The sequence below is a fragment of the Helianthus annuus genome, chromosome 11 (genome assembly GCF_002127325.2).
Source record: "Helianthus annuus cultivar XRQ/B chromosome 11, HanXRQr2.0-SUNRISE, whole genome shotgun sequence".
Lineage (NCBI taxonomy): Eukaryota > Viridiplantae > Streptophyta > Magnoliopsida > Asterales > Asteraceae > Helianthus > Helianthus annuus.
In genome coordinates, this window is record NC_035443.2 from 7,302,222 (window position 1) to 7,319,241 (window position 17,020).

At 35.6% G+C, this 17,020-nt stretch overlaps 1 protein-coding gene across 1 annotated transcript; it reads left to right on the forward strand.

Annotated features, from left to right (window-relative positions):
* The first annotated feature begins 4,014 nt into the window (after positions 1-4,014).
* LOC110889428 (LEAF RUST 10 DISEASE-RESISTANCE LOCUS RECEPTOR-LIKE PROTEIN KINASE-like 1.4) lies at positions 4,015-11,458 on the forward strand. Its single transcript, XM_022136945.2, has 4 exons — positions 4,015-4,926; positions 9,782-9,811; positions 9,902-10,279; positions 10,356-11,458. The coding sequence occupies exons 1-4, from the start codon at positions 4,101-4,103 to the stop codon at positions 11,291-11,293; spliced, it is 2,172 nt and encodes a 723-aa protein (XP_021992637.1). The 5' UTR covers positions 4,015-4,100; the 3' UTR covers positions 11,294-11,458.
* Positions 11,459-17,020: the final 5,562 nt, after the last annotated feature.

Sequence of the window (17,020 nt, forward strand, 5' to 3'; positions counted from 1 at the left end):
GAGTTAAATGAAGTTATAATGGAGATTGGGTTACCTTAATAGTTAAACCCAATAACTTAAATTATAATCATGGTGTTTTTAGAAACATAAAGGTTTCTAAACAAGATTATAGTTAAAAGGTCGGTTTTTTGGTCAAACAAGTTATTAAAAATCCTTCGTCGTAAAAGAAGGACTAAACTTGACCAAAACGCCCTTGTAAGCTAAATTGAGCAAACGACCTTAAAGTTTGTTTGGAAACGAGTCTTATGATCAAATAAATACTTAGAATAAGTATAAAAAGCGAAAGGTGTGAATCTTTGGGTCAAATGACTCTATATGAGTTTTTGCCGTAAAAAGAGAATCCGAGGGGTAAAACTTGGAATAACTAGATTTCCACTTTAAAACCACCACAAATATAGTTGTGGCAGAAGCTCATTTGATAAATATTGTGGAAATAAGATGCTAGAAATGGATGAGCGAAATTTTATGCTTAAAAGTGCTAAAACACCCTTAACGGGTCAAAATAAGTATATAAGTAAAAACGGGTTAAATATGTATATAAACCTGGGATTTGGACCTTATATAATAGGCAAACATTTATAACATTAATTTCATGATTATTTGAATGTAAAAAGCGTGTTTGTTTGATAAAATCATGAACGGATTTTAACTCCATATGATGGGGGATCAATTTAGGTTCACGTAGGAAGAAACGTGACGTAAATCGGATAAAAATGAGCAAGTTATGCTCGTTTCCGTGGAAATTGGTTCGGCTGTAAATATGCAGGTCTGCATAACAAACCTGCTGTCGAAATGCCACCCTTGCGTCACGCGACGGAGGAGGGTACTCATTGTCGCGGCACGCGACAGGATTGGTGTATGTTGTCGCGGCACGAGACAACATTATTATATGGAAAATTGTTGCTGTTTGTTCTTTTGGGTCATAGGAACTCATTTAAACATGCTGTAAACTCATATAACTAACTCATTTTATGTTTATATGAAACGTAGGTATGATTTGATTTACCGGAGGACGATCAAGCTCAACGAGGAACCGAACACAATCAAGTTTCAAGCTTCCGTGTTATGTTCGTCGTTACATTTTAAACGACGATTATAAATATAAACTATTGAAACGTTTTATTCCATAAAATGTTTTAACTAACTCGTATTGTAAAGTGTATGAGTGATGGTAAATTACACTTTTATGATTGAAATCTATATGTAAATCGTATAAATCAACTAAGGGTCTTACATGAGGAGGCCTAAATAACTATTATGCTTCCCGCGTTGTGGCAGACGTATAAAACAGTGCTAAGTAGCATAAATGCCACACCGTCACCAACGACCACTAACACTGGAAAAGCTCATAAAACAAAAAAATAAAAAAAAAGAAAGCAACAAAACCAAATGAAAAGTAGATGTAAATACGCTGGACCATGCACACTCGTTGCGACGTGTTAATGCCCAAAAAATAGACCAAAACGTGAAACGTCAACCCCCCTTGCGTTGTGGCGGGATCACAGAACCTTGCCAAATGGCACCAATGCCACACCACCACCATCGTCAACCCACACTGAAGTTTTGGCGTGTTAAGACGAAGAAATTAGACCGAAACGTAAAACATAAAAAATGATAACTAAGTCGATCTAGGACCGGCGTGTTGCGACGAATCTGTTAAATGAGAAAAAACACACGTAAAAATGTTGAATCACGCACGCATGTTGCGTCGTGTTAAATTGCAAAATTTTAAAACAAAACGTAATACAATGGAAACATAAAAACGTTAAACCACACACCCACGTTGTGCCATGTTAACTTGCAAAATTTAGAATGAAATGTAAAAGAAATGTAAAAGAAATGTGAAAAAATAAAAACTATAGGGGACCAAAGTTAAAAGTAAAAAAATTGTGAGTTTAACTGCAAAAAATGAAAAGTTTTAGATTAAAAGTAAACATAAAATTTTGTAAAGTTAAGTTGCAAAAACTGAAACGTTTTAGGTTAAAAGTAAAAAAATCAAATTTTTCTTATTATTATTATTATTATTATTATTATTATTATTATTTTTTTTTTTTTACAAAAACACTCTTAATATAAGGTAAAACATCATAATTCATAGAGAACTTACAGATTAATTCTATGTAAGAGAATCTCGGTAAATAATTTAATAAATGAATAAATAAGTTAAACCTATCAATATATAAAATCATAAATATTAATAGCCTTGCAAAATTGTTTTATTTAAATGAATAAATAAGTTAAACCTATCAATAGATAATAAATGAATAAACTAGTTTTAAGCCCCTGCGTTGCAGTGGTTGTTATAAAACTGTGTTAAGTAGTAGCAATACTATACCATTGTCAGCGACCACCGACACCGGAAAAACTCGTAAAAACAAAACTAATAAAACGGGAAAAAATAACGCCGAGCGAAAAGCAGACGTAAAATCTTTGAATCACGCACGCTCGTTGCTGAGAAATTAAAACGAAACGTAAAACATAGAAAAAAATAATCAAGGCCATCCAGGACCCGCGTGTTGGACGGACTTGTCAAACGCAGTCGGGTCAGTCAAACGGGAAAAAATATACGAAAAAATGTTGAACCTCACATGCACGTTATGGTGCGTTAACTCATAAAATTTAGAATGAAACGAAAAACTTGGGAAAGATGAAAAGTATGGTGGACCAAAATTGAAAATAAAAAATTGTTGGGATTAAATTGCAAAAGATGAAAAAATTTAGGTTAAAAGTAAAAAAATAAAGGGTTTAACTTGCAAAATTGAAGTTATTTATTAATTTTAGATAAAGATAAGGATAAATAAGTGATATCTATATATTGGTTATTAATTAATATTAATATTAAAAAAAAATTATTAAACAAATATAAATAAAATTTATAAGGTTGAAGGATAGAATGTCATGTGCCATTATTTGGAGTCTTTTATTACAAGTTATATTAGATACTTATTACATTAATTTGTAGCTTGCAATATCAAATTTTAAGGCCGCACGGTGTGGGGGTGGTTTGGTGGTGTTTCTGCCTTTCCACGCCGCACAAATCACCTTGGGAACGACGTTGTAGGCGGCGTTATGTGTGGGGCAGACCATTTTCCACCGGCATTGAGGCAATGATTGGGTCAACATGGTGTTTGTCTATTGGTGTGGCTAATAGCCGTTGGGCCCCAATGACACAAATTTAAAAAAAAAATTCATTTAAAAAAATATATACTCTCATATATAAAAAACTCAACCTCTTCCACCATTTTTCATCTTATTATCTTCTAACCAACAAGAAAGAAACACCCAGAAAAATAAAAGCTCTCGACATTACCAACGAAAGGAAAGGAAGTCGGATATGAAATTCCTCGTTATCAAGATCTATCACCTTAGACCAGAAGAACGAGAGATCTACGAGAAAGAGAAGCAAGAAATAATGGATAAACATCGTACTTATTTTCAGTTGCGTTTTTTAACTTTCGGGTTTTTTTTTTTAAATTGTGTAATCTTTTTTTCATTAATGTTATTTATTGTATTAGTATTAATGATTTGTTTTAAAACTAAATAGATTTTTAATAGTTTATAAATATAAAATAATAACAAAAAGTGTGTGTCACGTGTGGAATAACGCCACTCTTCGACACCCCCGTCCCACACGTCCCGCTTTTGCACCACACCACTTTTCTGACCTGTGCTTACGTGTCGTCCACATATCTCATAACGTCCCATTTTCAAACCGCTCCATACCGTATAGTCTAAAAAGAACATCAATGTGGGTAGCGTTTGTTAGAGGCATTTACATTTTAAAGGTAACTCTCATGTTCAGAAACCTTTAAAAAAGAGTGTTTAAAGATTATTGATGTAAGGTTAATAAAAATATCACTTATGTTTAAATAAAATTCTAAAATGAACAAATTCAAAAAATGCAGAAATTTCCGTCCAATAATATCACACGTTACAATTTCATCCATTGGATATCGACTCGTGTTGAAATATGAATGCACACTCAACTTCAAATTTGTTAGTCGAAAAGGAAGATTCATTTTCAAGTCCTTTCATTACTAAACCACCTTCCTCTCTACTTTATTCTTTGTTCATCATCCATTCATCAATTCCTCCCAAACATGAAACCTCTTCTAGACCCGAGCCCCGCCCTAATTGCCATGACGGTGGTTCTAGCCACCGTCATGCATTTCCCGGCCCTCACGGGCCAGGAAACTCGGCCATACGATGCATGTGACCAGTCGGCCGAGTGTGGAGATAAGGATTTCGAGTATCCTTTTTGGGGGTTAGGCCGACCAGCACATTGCGGCCACCCGAGTTTTCAGTTAACTTGCGAATCTAACGTTCCACTGCTCGTTTTAGATTCCGTAAACTATCGGGTCATAGATAAGGAGAGCACTACACATACAATCACTATTGCTAGAAATGATCTGTGGAGCACAATCTGCCCTCAACATCTCCGCAACACCACCTATGACTCCACCCTTTTCAACGGCGATAACTTTGGCCAGGAGGATGTATCTATGTACTATGGATGCCAAGATACTAATAATATAACGCCTGGGATATGGTCGTTGGCGCCTGATTATCGATTTGATTGCAATGTGAATGAGCCTCAGAGTAATAATTATTTTATTACTACTAGTTCTGTTGTCGCTGATATCGCCAATTTCTTGGCGCAATGCAACAGTTCTATCACTGTACCAGTGGGACGACGTTGGGCAAATCGACTAGCAACTGTGGCTGCTACAGATGAGGATTTGAGACAAGCTTTGAAGGATGGTTTCACTCTAGAGTGGATGGTGAATAACGATGTATGTGATCGGTGTGATCGATCTGGTGGTCGATGTGGGTCTAGCTCAATTTCACCTGATGAGTTTGTTTGCTATTGTGCTAGTGGGAACTTCTCTGCAACTTGTAACAACGTTTTGGTCAAAAGTAAAGGAGGTAAGTGATTTTTTGATCTTGTAGATTTATATCTTGGTCGGATTGTGAACATGTTCATCATCTATTTGAGCCACTGTAGTTTCCCAGAAACATCCGTTTGCCTACTTCTACTCTAGCTGTGACGATAAGTGAATTTTAGGAGTAGATTTTAGAGAAGGTGTGGTACTAACTACTAAAAAAATCTATTTGAATCGGCCGGTTAAAAGAATGCATCACCAATTGGAGAAGTCGTTGCTTAGAATTGACATAAACTCTGCCTTCTGGTTCATTGGCAGCCCCATAAGTCTTGCCTGGAGCAAAATGCTATGGGTTAAGCCAGGGGTTTTATCGTTATAGATCTTTCAGGGCTATAAATTTCCTCTAGCAATCTAATATTTTTTTAACACTTGTCTTAGCAAATGAACCTTGATCCATTTTCTATGTTTGAAAGTTCTCAGGATAACGAAATTAGTAATAAGTGAGATTAGTTAATTTTACAACATGCGAAAGTATTTTAGTAAAACAAAAAGTTATAGATACGAGTGAGTTTTATAAAACTATAATTAAGTATCCCAAAAGCTTACAAGAGTCATTAGGCATGTTATAATCACGGTTAATCTTCTGCTAAAAAGTTGTATATTCCAAGACTAATGATGGGGAGATTAATCTTCTTCTTCTCTATATAGTAAATAATAATCTTTGATGGTATTTGTTATTTTCTGGTGCCTTATCACCTTCATTTTCTGTCGTTATTCCTTATCAAATAAGGATTTTGATTGTATGTGTTATTTTCTAGGGCCTTATCACCTTTATTTTCCTTTGCCATCCCTCATTAAATATGGGTTATAAGATTTTAATAATCTTAACTTTTACTCATTGATGGACATTAATCCCAACTTAAAAGATTCACTTTCTGACAATCCCAACTTGTAAAAACTTGGCTAATATCAATCATTTTCTAATTAGGTTATCACCCAGTAACTTTTTTGCTGACGTGATAGGTTACATAGCACAAACCTAGTTATTGGCTGATGTGGATGCTTATGTGACATCACCTCCACCTCCATCAGCCGCCACCACTACCACCATCAACAACAACCACGATCAGCCACCGACACCACCACCACCACCATCACCCACCACCTAACCCGGGCAACCATTCACCCTTTTTCGCTTCAATCTTGAACGAACCTGATGAACCGGTTTTGGCCGGTTTAACTAAAAGTTTCGTGTTTAACTTCCCTAATGGCCCGGGAGGCACACAGCCAGAAAACTACAATATTCAAAGCTTGAGTGACAGTTGGAGGTGGTTGGTGGGGGCTAAGGTGGTGGTGGGTGATGGTGGTGGTGGTGGCGGCTGATGGTTGTGATATGGTCGCAGCTGATGGCTATTCAATATTTTATTCATCCAATCTTAATACATGACTTCTAATCTAGTAATTTATATATACAATAAATCCTGGAATATGTAAATAATATGTTTTGTTGATACAATTGTAGTTTGGTGGTAAATATAAATAAAATTAAGAGAGTTGTTAGGTAGACTTAGAATTATTCAAGATGTTTTTTTATTTATTCCACATAATTTGTTGATGGTGGTTTGTGTGTATATAATTAACTTGTGTATATGATAACTTGATGTAGAGAAATAAGATAATCTTATAAATATTTATGTTTTATCCTTAATAAGTTTTTAAATCTCTTATCTACCTAAAATGTACAAAACAATAAGCCAAAGAAACAATCTATAAATTAACATTAACATTATATAAATATATAATAGTAAGGTGGTATTTCTAAAAAGTCATTTCACTAAATCTCTTATAAATATTTCTATAAGTTTTTAAATCTCTTATCTACCTAAAGCAAGTAAAAACCACAAAGTAAAAGATATAACAAAAAATCACATAAATCTTATAAATTAACATTAACATTATATAAATATATAATAGTAAGGTGGTATTTCTAAAAAGTCATTTCACTCTTTTTCTAGTTCTCATCAGTGACTGCTGAAGGGTAAGTTAAACGAGGCATTAGTTTAGGGCCACCAACTTTTAAGGCCTCTCATCTTGAATTTTTTTTTCATATATATATTTAGTATATTTGGGCTTGTGCTGATTGTTTTGGGTTAACTAAATGAAAAGGGACGCAAACAAAAGAAGATGGTAGTTGTGTTTGCTTGTAGGCCCAAAAGTGAAAATTAGGTCTTTCAAGAAAATTAAAAAAAGGGACTCCCTTTGACGGCACTACAATTTAACGAAAAAGTCATTTGTTTTATTCTCAATTTTGTTAATTACCCTTTTGGTAATTTTGATCATTCATCAGTTGTATGCAATAGCTTTGAATTGGTTCCGTATAACTTTTGTGTAATAGCTTAAAACTGTTCATCAATGTTTTGCCAACCTCTGTAATAGCATCGAATCTGCAGGCCTGAAGCAGAAGGTAATCGCTTCGATTTTTTTTGCTAGACTACTTAGTTGATTATTTTTGCAGTTATCATTTTGGTAGAGATAGTCTTTAGAAGTTAGTTATCCTAGTTTTGCCTAATTTGCTTGCTATTCTATCAGTTGGTTTTGCTTGAAGGTAATCGTTGTTAAAACTATTGATTTTGAGTGATAATTTATGCCCCTAGTTTGCTAATAGTTTATACTATAATAGTTAAACACTTGATTCTGTTGATGTTGTTAAACGCTAGTTTATACCTTAATAGTTAAGCACTTGATATGGAAAAAAGGGCCTCAAAATTTTACTTTGCCTTAGGCCACCAAAAACATTGAGCCGGCCGCTTCTCATTACATGTATTAAACACTTTCTCAAAATGTATCATTCAATGCTCACGATTCTCTGTTTAAAAATTGATTATGTATTCAACACACCACAAGTGATACTCATATATAGTAGGATCCTTACTTTCTACGTCACATGATTTTAGTTATAATACTATTAGATTTTTTTTAGAGTAAACTGCTAAAATCATCCCTGTGGTTTGACTCAAATTGCTAGATCAGTCCAAAATCAACTTTTTTTGCTAAAACAGTCTCTGAGTCTAGTTTCTGTTGCTATTTCAGTCCAATAAATTAACACCGTTAGAACATCCGTTAATGAATGGGTAAAACTGCTAAATTCGTCCCTGAGGTTTGATTCAAGTTGCTAGATCAGTCCAAAATCAAGTTTTTTGAATTTGTTAATTATAAACTTATTTAGGTATATAATTTTTCTAGACTTGCATTAATTTTTTGAATTTGTTAATTATAAACTTATTTAGGTATATAATTTTTCTAGACTTGCATTAATTTTTTGAATTTGTTAATTATAAACTTATTTAGATTATAAACTTATTTAGGTATATAAATCATTAATAGCACAAGAGAAAAAATCCTTTTGTTAGTTATTTTGAAAAATTATTTGTTAGTTATTTTAATTATTATTATTATTATTATTATTATTATTATTATCATTAAATGTTTACTAATTATATACTTTAGTATTAAATAAGATAATACTTAATTTAATTTAAATAAAATTAGTTTTAAAAATATAAATGTAGCTTTTTTGAAGAGCATAATTTAACCGGCCCAGCCTTAAATACTGATTTTATTTTGATGTTGTTGTTGTTGTTACCATGTAAATATTTAGTATTTATTTAAGGATTTAAATAAGACAACAGTTAATTTAAACAATATTTAGTTATGAAAAATACAAACATTATATGTAAATTTAAATATTAAGAAATTAACATAATTTTTATTTGTTTTTATTTAATTCGTAATATTTAATGTTTAATATTTATCAATTATTTTAATTTAATATTTGTATTATAAAGTTCTTTTATTCATTTTTTCTACTTAATTAAGTGGTTTCTTATTTAATAATACATATCATTCAGGTGAGGTCGGACAACATGTCGTGCCAGAACAAGTCTCATAAAAAGGATTATTTTGGTTTGAGTCAAAACAGGTTCGGGTCAAACCAGTGTTTAAGACAGGTCAAATAAAATTGCGCTCTCCAAAAAAGCTACATTCTGTTTATATTTTTATAACTAAACACAAATTTAAATTATATATTTAGGGTAGACTTGTAATTTATCTTAAATTTTAAGACATTTAAGAAAATATATAATGCATTTGGTACAAGTATTGATGCATTAAGAACCTGTCATTTACCATTTTTTTCTCTTGTGATATTAATGATTTATTCAACGAACATAAATATAACTGGATCCGCCTTAAATAAGTTTATAATCTTGTGATATTAATGATTTATATACCTAAATAAGTTTATAATCTACATAAGTTTATAATTAACAAATTCAAAAAATTAATGCAAGTCTAGAAAAATTATATACCTAAATAAGTTTATAGTCTACATAAGTTTATAATTAACAAATTCAAAAAATTAATGCAAGTCTAGAAAAATTATATACCTAAATAAGTTTATAATTAACAAATTCAAAAAACTTGATTTTGGACTGATCTAACAACTTGAATCAAACCTCAGGGACGAATTTAGCAGTTTTACCCATTCATTAACGGAGGTTCTAACGGTGTTAATTTATTGGACTGAAATAGCAACAGAAACTAGGCTCAGGGACTGTTTTAGCAAAAAAAGTTGATTTTGGACTGATCTAGCAATTTGAGTCAAACCTCAGGGATGATTTTAGCAGTTTACTCTTTTTTTTAAATCAGTATATGACATGAGAAATGAAAGTAAGACTAAAAGAATATTAATTGTTAAAACATTTAGTTCTTTGAATCAAAAGAATATTTCACGGTGTAATTACCAGAGTAACTTAAAGAAATAGATGCTAGAGAAAATAGTTGTATTACATAAAATGATTTTGAGTCTTAACATCTCTTGAAATTCTGTATAACTGCAGGTGGTTCAAAGAGTAGTTCTGTGGGTATAGGTATGGATTTTCCTCTGACTAAGTAGACTAAACTTTCTTCATCATCAATTCAAGAAATTAAAATCTAAATCTTTTATCTGTGAATCCTAGTGCTTGGAATTGTTGGAGGGGTTATTGCTATCGCTATAGTCGGATTTGTTATCTTTGTCTGCCGACGAAGAAAAAAGCGTGCGATCAAAGTAGCATCACCTGCCCAAACCGAGACCAAAGCCATTATGACTGTTGCTGGTTCGAGCCAAGGGCTAACTAGTGACACGTCTAATTTTACTTCCAGCAACCCTTCGTTTCCTTCGTCAAAAACATCAAAAACATCAAAAACATCAGAAACTTCAGAAACATCTAAAGAGTTTACAAAAAGCACATATTTTGGAGCTCAGGTTTTTACCTATGAAGAACTAGAAGTCGCTACAGATAACTTCAATGATTCAAGGCAACTTGGAGATGGCGGTTTTGGAGCTGTGTACTTTGGTAATACTTATAAACATATCCATGTGTTGTTTAAATCTATGAGGCTTTGGGTTAACTATTTGGACTTTTATTTCAGGTAAGCTTCTTGATGGCCGAGAAGTTGCTGTCAAGCGTTTATACGAAAACAATTTCAAACGAGTCGAGCAATTCATAAACGAAGTCAGGATCCTCACAGGGTTATATCATGAAAACTTGGTAAAATTATACGGGTGCACCTCAAAACGAAGTAAAGCTCTTCTTCTAGTTTATGAATACATTCCCAATGGCACAATAGCTGATCATCTTCATGGAAAACTTGCAAACACGAGCTCGAGTTTGTTTTCATGGTCCATTCGCCTCAACATTGCCATACAAACAGCTGATGCACTTGCATATCTCCACAAATCAGGAATCATTCACCGCGACGTGAAAACCAACAACATTTTATTAGACAAAAGTTTCCAAGTAAAAGTTGCTGATTTCGGGCTATCAAGACTATTTGAAAATGTTACACATGTTTCCACTGCCCCACAAGGGACCCCTGGCTATGTTGATCCCGAATACTACCAATGCTACCAGTTGACAGATAAAAGTGATGTTTATAGTTTTGGGGTTGTCTTGGTGGAGCTCATATCTTCGTTACCAGCGGTTGATACCAGCAGGCATAGGCTTGACATAAACCTGGCTAATATGGCTGTGACTAAGATTCAAAACCATACGTTGAGCGAGTTGGTTGACAAGAGTATTGGGTTTGAAACAAATGATTTGGTGAGGAGGATGACCACTTTGGTGGCTGAGCTGGCTTTTAGGTGTCTTCAACATGATAAGGATATGAGGCCCACAATGAAAGAAGTGGTTGAAACTTTAAAAGGGATTCAGAATGATGATTTGAATGCTCAAAAACCAGAAGTGCTTGATATTATGGTGGATGATGGTGGTATGTTGAAGGGTAATAACACAGAACCGACATCACCGGACTCTGGGGTTAGTAACATAGTGGTTGGCAGTTCTGCACCAAATTCTTCTGATGGTTGATCGGACTTACTTGGATATGGAAATACTATTTTCTTGTTGTTTATTTAGAGTGTTGTTGTATGAGAACACATGATAGCAAGTTGTAAAGAGAAAGTGAACACTAAATTCTTAGACGTACTAAAATCATAATCCTCTGCTTTCAGAGTGTATCTATTTTTTTCTGTATGAATTCGTTCATTACTTTGACACTCTTATATTTTTAGCCTCATATAAAAATAATTGCGAGATCTCACGCCGATATCCACTAAGATTGTTGTTCTGCCGATATCCACTAAGATTTAAGGATTGTTGTTCTGCCGATATCCATTAAGATTTAAGGTTTTGTTTTCTGAAAAGTTTTGTTTCTAAGTTTACTTAGTTGGAATTTAAGGATTGTTGTTCTGCCGATATCCACTAAGATTTTTCCTTCCAAAACATATTCCCATTGACCTTCTTAAGTGTTCTCTTTCATATTTTTAGAGACTGGACAGTTCATCCGGTTGAACCGAACCCAACAAGTCATTGGCTCTATTTTCCAGGAGACGATTCAGGTGATCTGCTGATGACGTGGGTACTCGGTGTTGGCCCGAACTTGGATCTTGATCTCTAACGAGCGTGATAACAAACTTGAATAATAAACAATAATCGAACTTGTATATAACCGAAATGTATGAATGTGAGTATATACAAATCGAATAACTAGAATCGAATGACAAATGAAACAAATTTCAGCCCTATTTATAGACTTGAATGGATGCGAATGAAAGGACACGTCTCTTCGTGAATAGTCGCGTCTTTTGGATCTTGTGGATGAGATTGCTTGTGAAGAGTTGTGTCGATTTATAGCCATTTATCCGAACAGTTGCGTCTCCTTTGGTGGTGTCTCTTGGCCGATCGGTATGAGGAGAAGGGAGGGGGACACACCCCTTCGGTGGTGGTGGTGGTTATAATCTTCCATCTTGTCAATTTCGGCCCCTATACTTTGTAACCGCTAATTAACTAACTTTAAACTATCTATCTAACTAATCATGGTGTTAAGAGATTAACCGGTTTTCATTCACCCCCTTAATCTCGAACATCCATGAATTGCTTTAAGTCTTGAATTCCGAGCAGTTCCCTCATTGTAGCAAACTTGATCCTTGCTAGTGCCTTTGTTAGTATATCTGCCCGTTGTAGTTCTCCACTTATATGCTCCACACTGATATCTTCGTTTTCCACGCATTCTCTTATGAAGTGATAGCGTGTGTCAATGTGCTTGCTTCTTCCGTGAAAGACTGGGTTTCTCATGAGTGCTATTGCTGAAACATTATCTACTCTGAGTGTTATCTTCTCTTCCTTCCAGCCTGTGATTTCACTTAACAATCTTTTAAGCCATAGTGCTTGACATGCTGCTGCAGTGGCTGCCATGAATTCTGATTCGCATGATGATAGTGCCACTGTTTGTTGTTTTTGTGTACACCAGGTTATAGGTGATTCTCCAAAGTAGAATACCAGACCAGTTGTTCCTTTTCCTTTGTCTGTATTAACTCCAAAACTACTGTCGCTATAACCCGTGATCTTACATCCTCCTTGTCTTTTGTAAATGATTCCATGCTCTTTAGTTCCTTTGATGTAACGTAGTATTTGCTTTACTGCTTTCAGGTGTTGCTCTTTTGGTTCTTGCATGAATCTACTAAGTAGACTGACTGGGTAACATAGATCTGGTCTTGTATGCAATAAGTACCTGAGAGAACCTATCAGGCTTCTGTAATGTGTTGCATCTACTAGATCTCCTTCTTCAGTCTTTGTTAATTGAGTTCCTGGAGTCATGGGTGTCTTTGTGTCATTGCAGGATAACATATCAGCGTCTTTGAGTATCTTGTTGATATATCCTGTCTGCTTGATGCCTATCTCACCCCCTGTTTGAATTACTTCTATTCCCAGATAGTATGCTAGCAATCCTAGATCGCTCATATCAAATTTGTTCTTCATCTGAGATTTGAAGATGTCTATTTCCTTCTTTGATGTTCCAGTGACTATCAAGTCATCAACATAGACTCCAACTATTAGTGTAGAGGCTTCACTTGTTCTTGTATAGATTGCGTTCTCTAAAGTACACTTCTTGAAGTTAAGTGACTTTAGGGTTTGATCTAACTTCGTATTCCAAGCTCTTGGTGCTTGTCTCAATCCATACAGTGCTTTTGATAGTCTGTAAACCTTTCCTTCATTTCCTGGCTTTATAAATCCTTCTGGTTGTGATACATAGACTTCCTCCTTGAGGTCTCCGTGTAAGAATGCAGATTTCACATCTAGATGATGTACCTCCCAACCTTGATATGCTGCTAAAGCCAACATTAGTCGTACCGTTTCCATACGTGCTACTGGTGCAAAGACTTCGTCAAAGTCTATTCCGTGTTGCTGAACATATCCCTTTGCAACTAGCCTTGCTTTGTGTCTGACAATATTTCCGTTTGCATCTTTCTTAGTCTTGAATACCCACTTTAAACCTATTGCTTTGTGACCACTTGGCAGTTCCGTCAACTTCCAAGTGTTATTCTTGTTTATTGAGTCTAACTCAGCCTTCATTGCTTCAATCCACTTTCTGTCACTAGATGCTTCCTTGTAATTCCTTGGTTCTTCTTCTGCGAGTAATAATTCATGTGGATCTAGTTGTATTTCTTCTGTCTCTTCATACAGGTCTTCGAGACTTCTTAGTCTTACTGGAGTGTCACTAATACTCTCTGTTGTGCTTTCAGAAGTGGATGGACCTCCACTTGATAAAACGCTTGAACTTCCTGCTGAGTTCTGATTGTACGAATGTGCTGGCGGGGTTACATAGGAGTCTTGTTCCTCTGTCTGATCTACTCCTGAGTCGTCATGATGTGGCCCGCTACTGCATGGACTACTTGGTTCATTTTCTTCTAACTCTGGTGGTATGTCATCTTCTTGAATGACAAAGTTAGTCCATTCGGGATTCCCTGAATCTACCGTTTCCATATAACTATTCCAGTTCCATGGTTGACCTTCCATGAACTTTACATCTCTACTGACACATATCTTGTTCTTTGCTGGATCATATAATCTGTACGCTTTTGATCCTTCTTCTATTCCAAGGTAAACCATAGGTGCGCTTCTATCATCTAACTTCTTTTGTTGAAGTGGTAGTACCTTAGCGTAAGCAGTGCAGCCAAAAACTTTCAAGTGTTCTAAATTTGGCTTCCTTCCTTTCAATGCTTCATATGGTGTCTTGTTCACTAGGGCTTTTGTCGGAACCCTGTTTAGTACGTATATCGCGTGTCGTATTGCTTCACCCCAAAAGTTCTGTGGCATGTTCATTGCCTTTAGCATACTGCGAGTAGTGGATAACATCGTCCTGTTTCGCCTTTCTACTACTCCATTTTGCTGTGGGGAGTATGGTGCTGTAAGCTGTCTTGCTATGCCGTTGGTTTTGCAATACTTGTTGAATTCAGCCGATGTGAATTCACCTCCTCTATCCGTCCTTAGCATCTTTAACTTGGTCTGCGCTTCCTTTTCAACCTTTTCTTTGAACTCCTTAAATGTTTCGAATGCTTGATCCTTGGAAGTTAGTAAATATGCCCACATGTAGCGAGTACAGTCGTCTACAAGTAAGAATATATACTTCTTCCCAGCATGTGTTGGTGGAGTTATAGGACCACACAAATCTCCATAGACTAAGTCCAGAGGTTTTAAAGATCTGAACTTTGCCTGATTTGGAAATGGTGCCCTACTATGTTTTCCTAATAAGCATGCGTCACAGACTTGACTAGCATGACTTATTTGGGGAACTCCATGTACCAAGTTCTTACGAGTCATTTCCTTAATAGCGTCGAAGTGTAAATGGCCTAACCTTGCGTGCCATAACCATGCTATGTCTTCCGTCTTTGATAGTAAGCAGATTGGTTTTCCCGTCTTCAGTTTGACTTTGTACAGCCTGTTCTTCATTCTCTTGACTCGCATTAGTAGCTTTCTATTTCGATCTCGGATAGTAAGTAGATCTCCGTCCATAACCACTTTGCAACCGATTTCTGTAAGTTGTCCGAGGCTCAATATATTTGTTTTCAGACTTGGAATGTAGTATACTTGTGAAACAATCTTTTGTTCTTGATTCAGACATTCCAGTAGTATTGAACCTTTGCCTTTAATTTCTACGTGTGACCCATCACCAAATCGTACTTGCCCTGTCACCGTTTCATCTAATTCCTTGAAGTGACTTCGCACTCCTGTCATGTGGTTGCTCGCCCCGTTGTCTAAGTACCATAGATTTTCATTTTCTGAGGCATAACTTGTCGGTTTTATATGTTCCTCGTTTAGCAGAGCCCTTTCTTGAACATTTTCTTCTTGTATTGTCATTAACAATACGGGTGCTTCGTCTTCCTCGACGAGGTTTGAATGTTCTTGCACTTCGTCTTTCTCAGAACAGTCCTTCTTGTAGTGTCCAAACTTTTGACACTTAAAGCATTGGATCTTACTTAGGTCGGTTCTCGCAAACTTCCTCCAATTTCTAGAATTTCCATTTCTAGATCTAGATGTAGATCCTTCGTTTCTGGGACTTTGCCTATTTCCGTTGTTTCGCCCATTTCCACGCGTCTGGTTAAATCTACCACGACCGCGGTTTCCAGATTGCCTTCCTCTGTTTTTATCCTGATGTGTAAACATAAGCCTATCTTGGCTTTCTCCTTGGTTTCCTTTCTTTAACTTGAGACGTTCTTCATACGTCTTTAGTCTTCCGACCGCTTCTTGTAGCGTCATAGTTTCTAGATCGGAATATTGTTCCATAGAGGCAACGATTTGAGTAAACCTATCTGGTACGCCATTTAAGAGTTTGCGTACTAGAGTCGATTGACTCATAGTCGATCCTACTTCTGTTGCTCGGGTAACGATACTATTAATCTTTGCGGTGAACGAATCAATAGTGTCGTCATCCCTCATTTGCAACATTTCAAATTCTGACATTAGCGTGTGCATACGCGCCTTTTGTACCCGATCTACGCCAACGTGTCTAATCTTTAGATTTTCCCAAATCTCTTTTGCGGTTTTACAACTTGCAACTTGCAATACAACGTCTTCTGGTATTGCTTGAAACAGATATGCAATTGTAGACTTATCTTTCTTAGCGTCTACCGTTGCATTTTCTGCCGGTTCAATCGTTTCCCACAAACCATTCGCTTCAAGAATCGTCTTGATACGAATAGCCCAAACCGTATAGTTTGTTGGTTTCAGAATCGGACACTGAAACTGGGAAAGAGAATTTCCATTTATCGGATTTTGCCCGGTTGCTCCTGACATTTCTTCCTGTCGAATAATCTTCACTTTTACTAAACTTTCCTTTTGGTTTCAATATATCTTAACAACCCCGATTACCCGAATCGTGTAATAACCAAAACAACCAAATCAATCTAATTCGCACTATAACCCCGGAATCAAAGCAAACGAACCCTAGATTCCTAACCGTTCGGTTCAACCGACTTTCCTAGAACCGAAAATAAAAACTCTGAAATGAAACTTTGCGAATTTAAAACGAAATTGAAACCTGATCGCGAATTCCCTGCGATGCCTTGCGATTCCCACGCCTAGAGCCTGATGCTCTGATACCAATTTGTTGGCCCGAACTTGGATCTTGATCTCTAACGAGCGTGATAACAAACTTGAATAATAAACAATAATCGAACTTGTATATAACCGAAATGTATGAATGTGAGTATATACAAATCGAATAACTAGAATCGAATGACAAATGAAACAAATTTC

What these genes read in the sequence shown, in the direction of transcription:
- LOC110889428 (XM_022136945.2), top strand. Translation starts at nt 4,101, where the DNA reads ATGAAACCTCTTCTAGACCCGAGCCCCGCCCTAATTGCCATGACGGTG. An exon ending in TTTGGTCAAAAGTAAAGGAG is followed by an intron (nt 4,927 to 9,781) that starts GTAAGTGATTTT and finishes GTATAACTGCAG; the next exon opens with GTGGTTCAAAGAGTAGTTCT. An exon ending in GAGTAGTTCTGTGGGTATAG is followed by an intron (nt 9,812 to 9,901) that starts GTATGGATTTTC and finishes TGTGAATCCTAG; the next exon opens with TGCTTGGAATTGTTGGAGGG.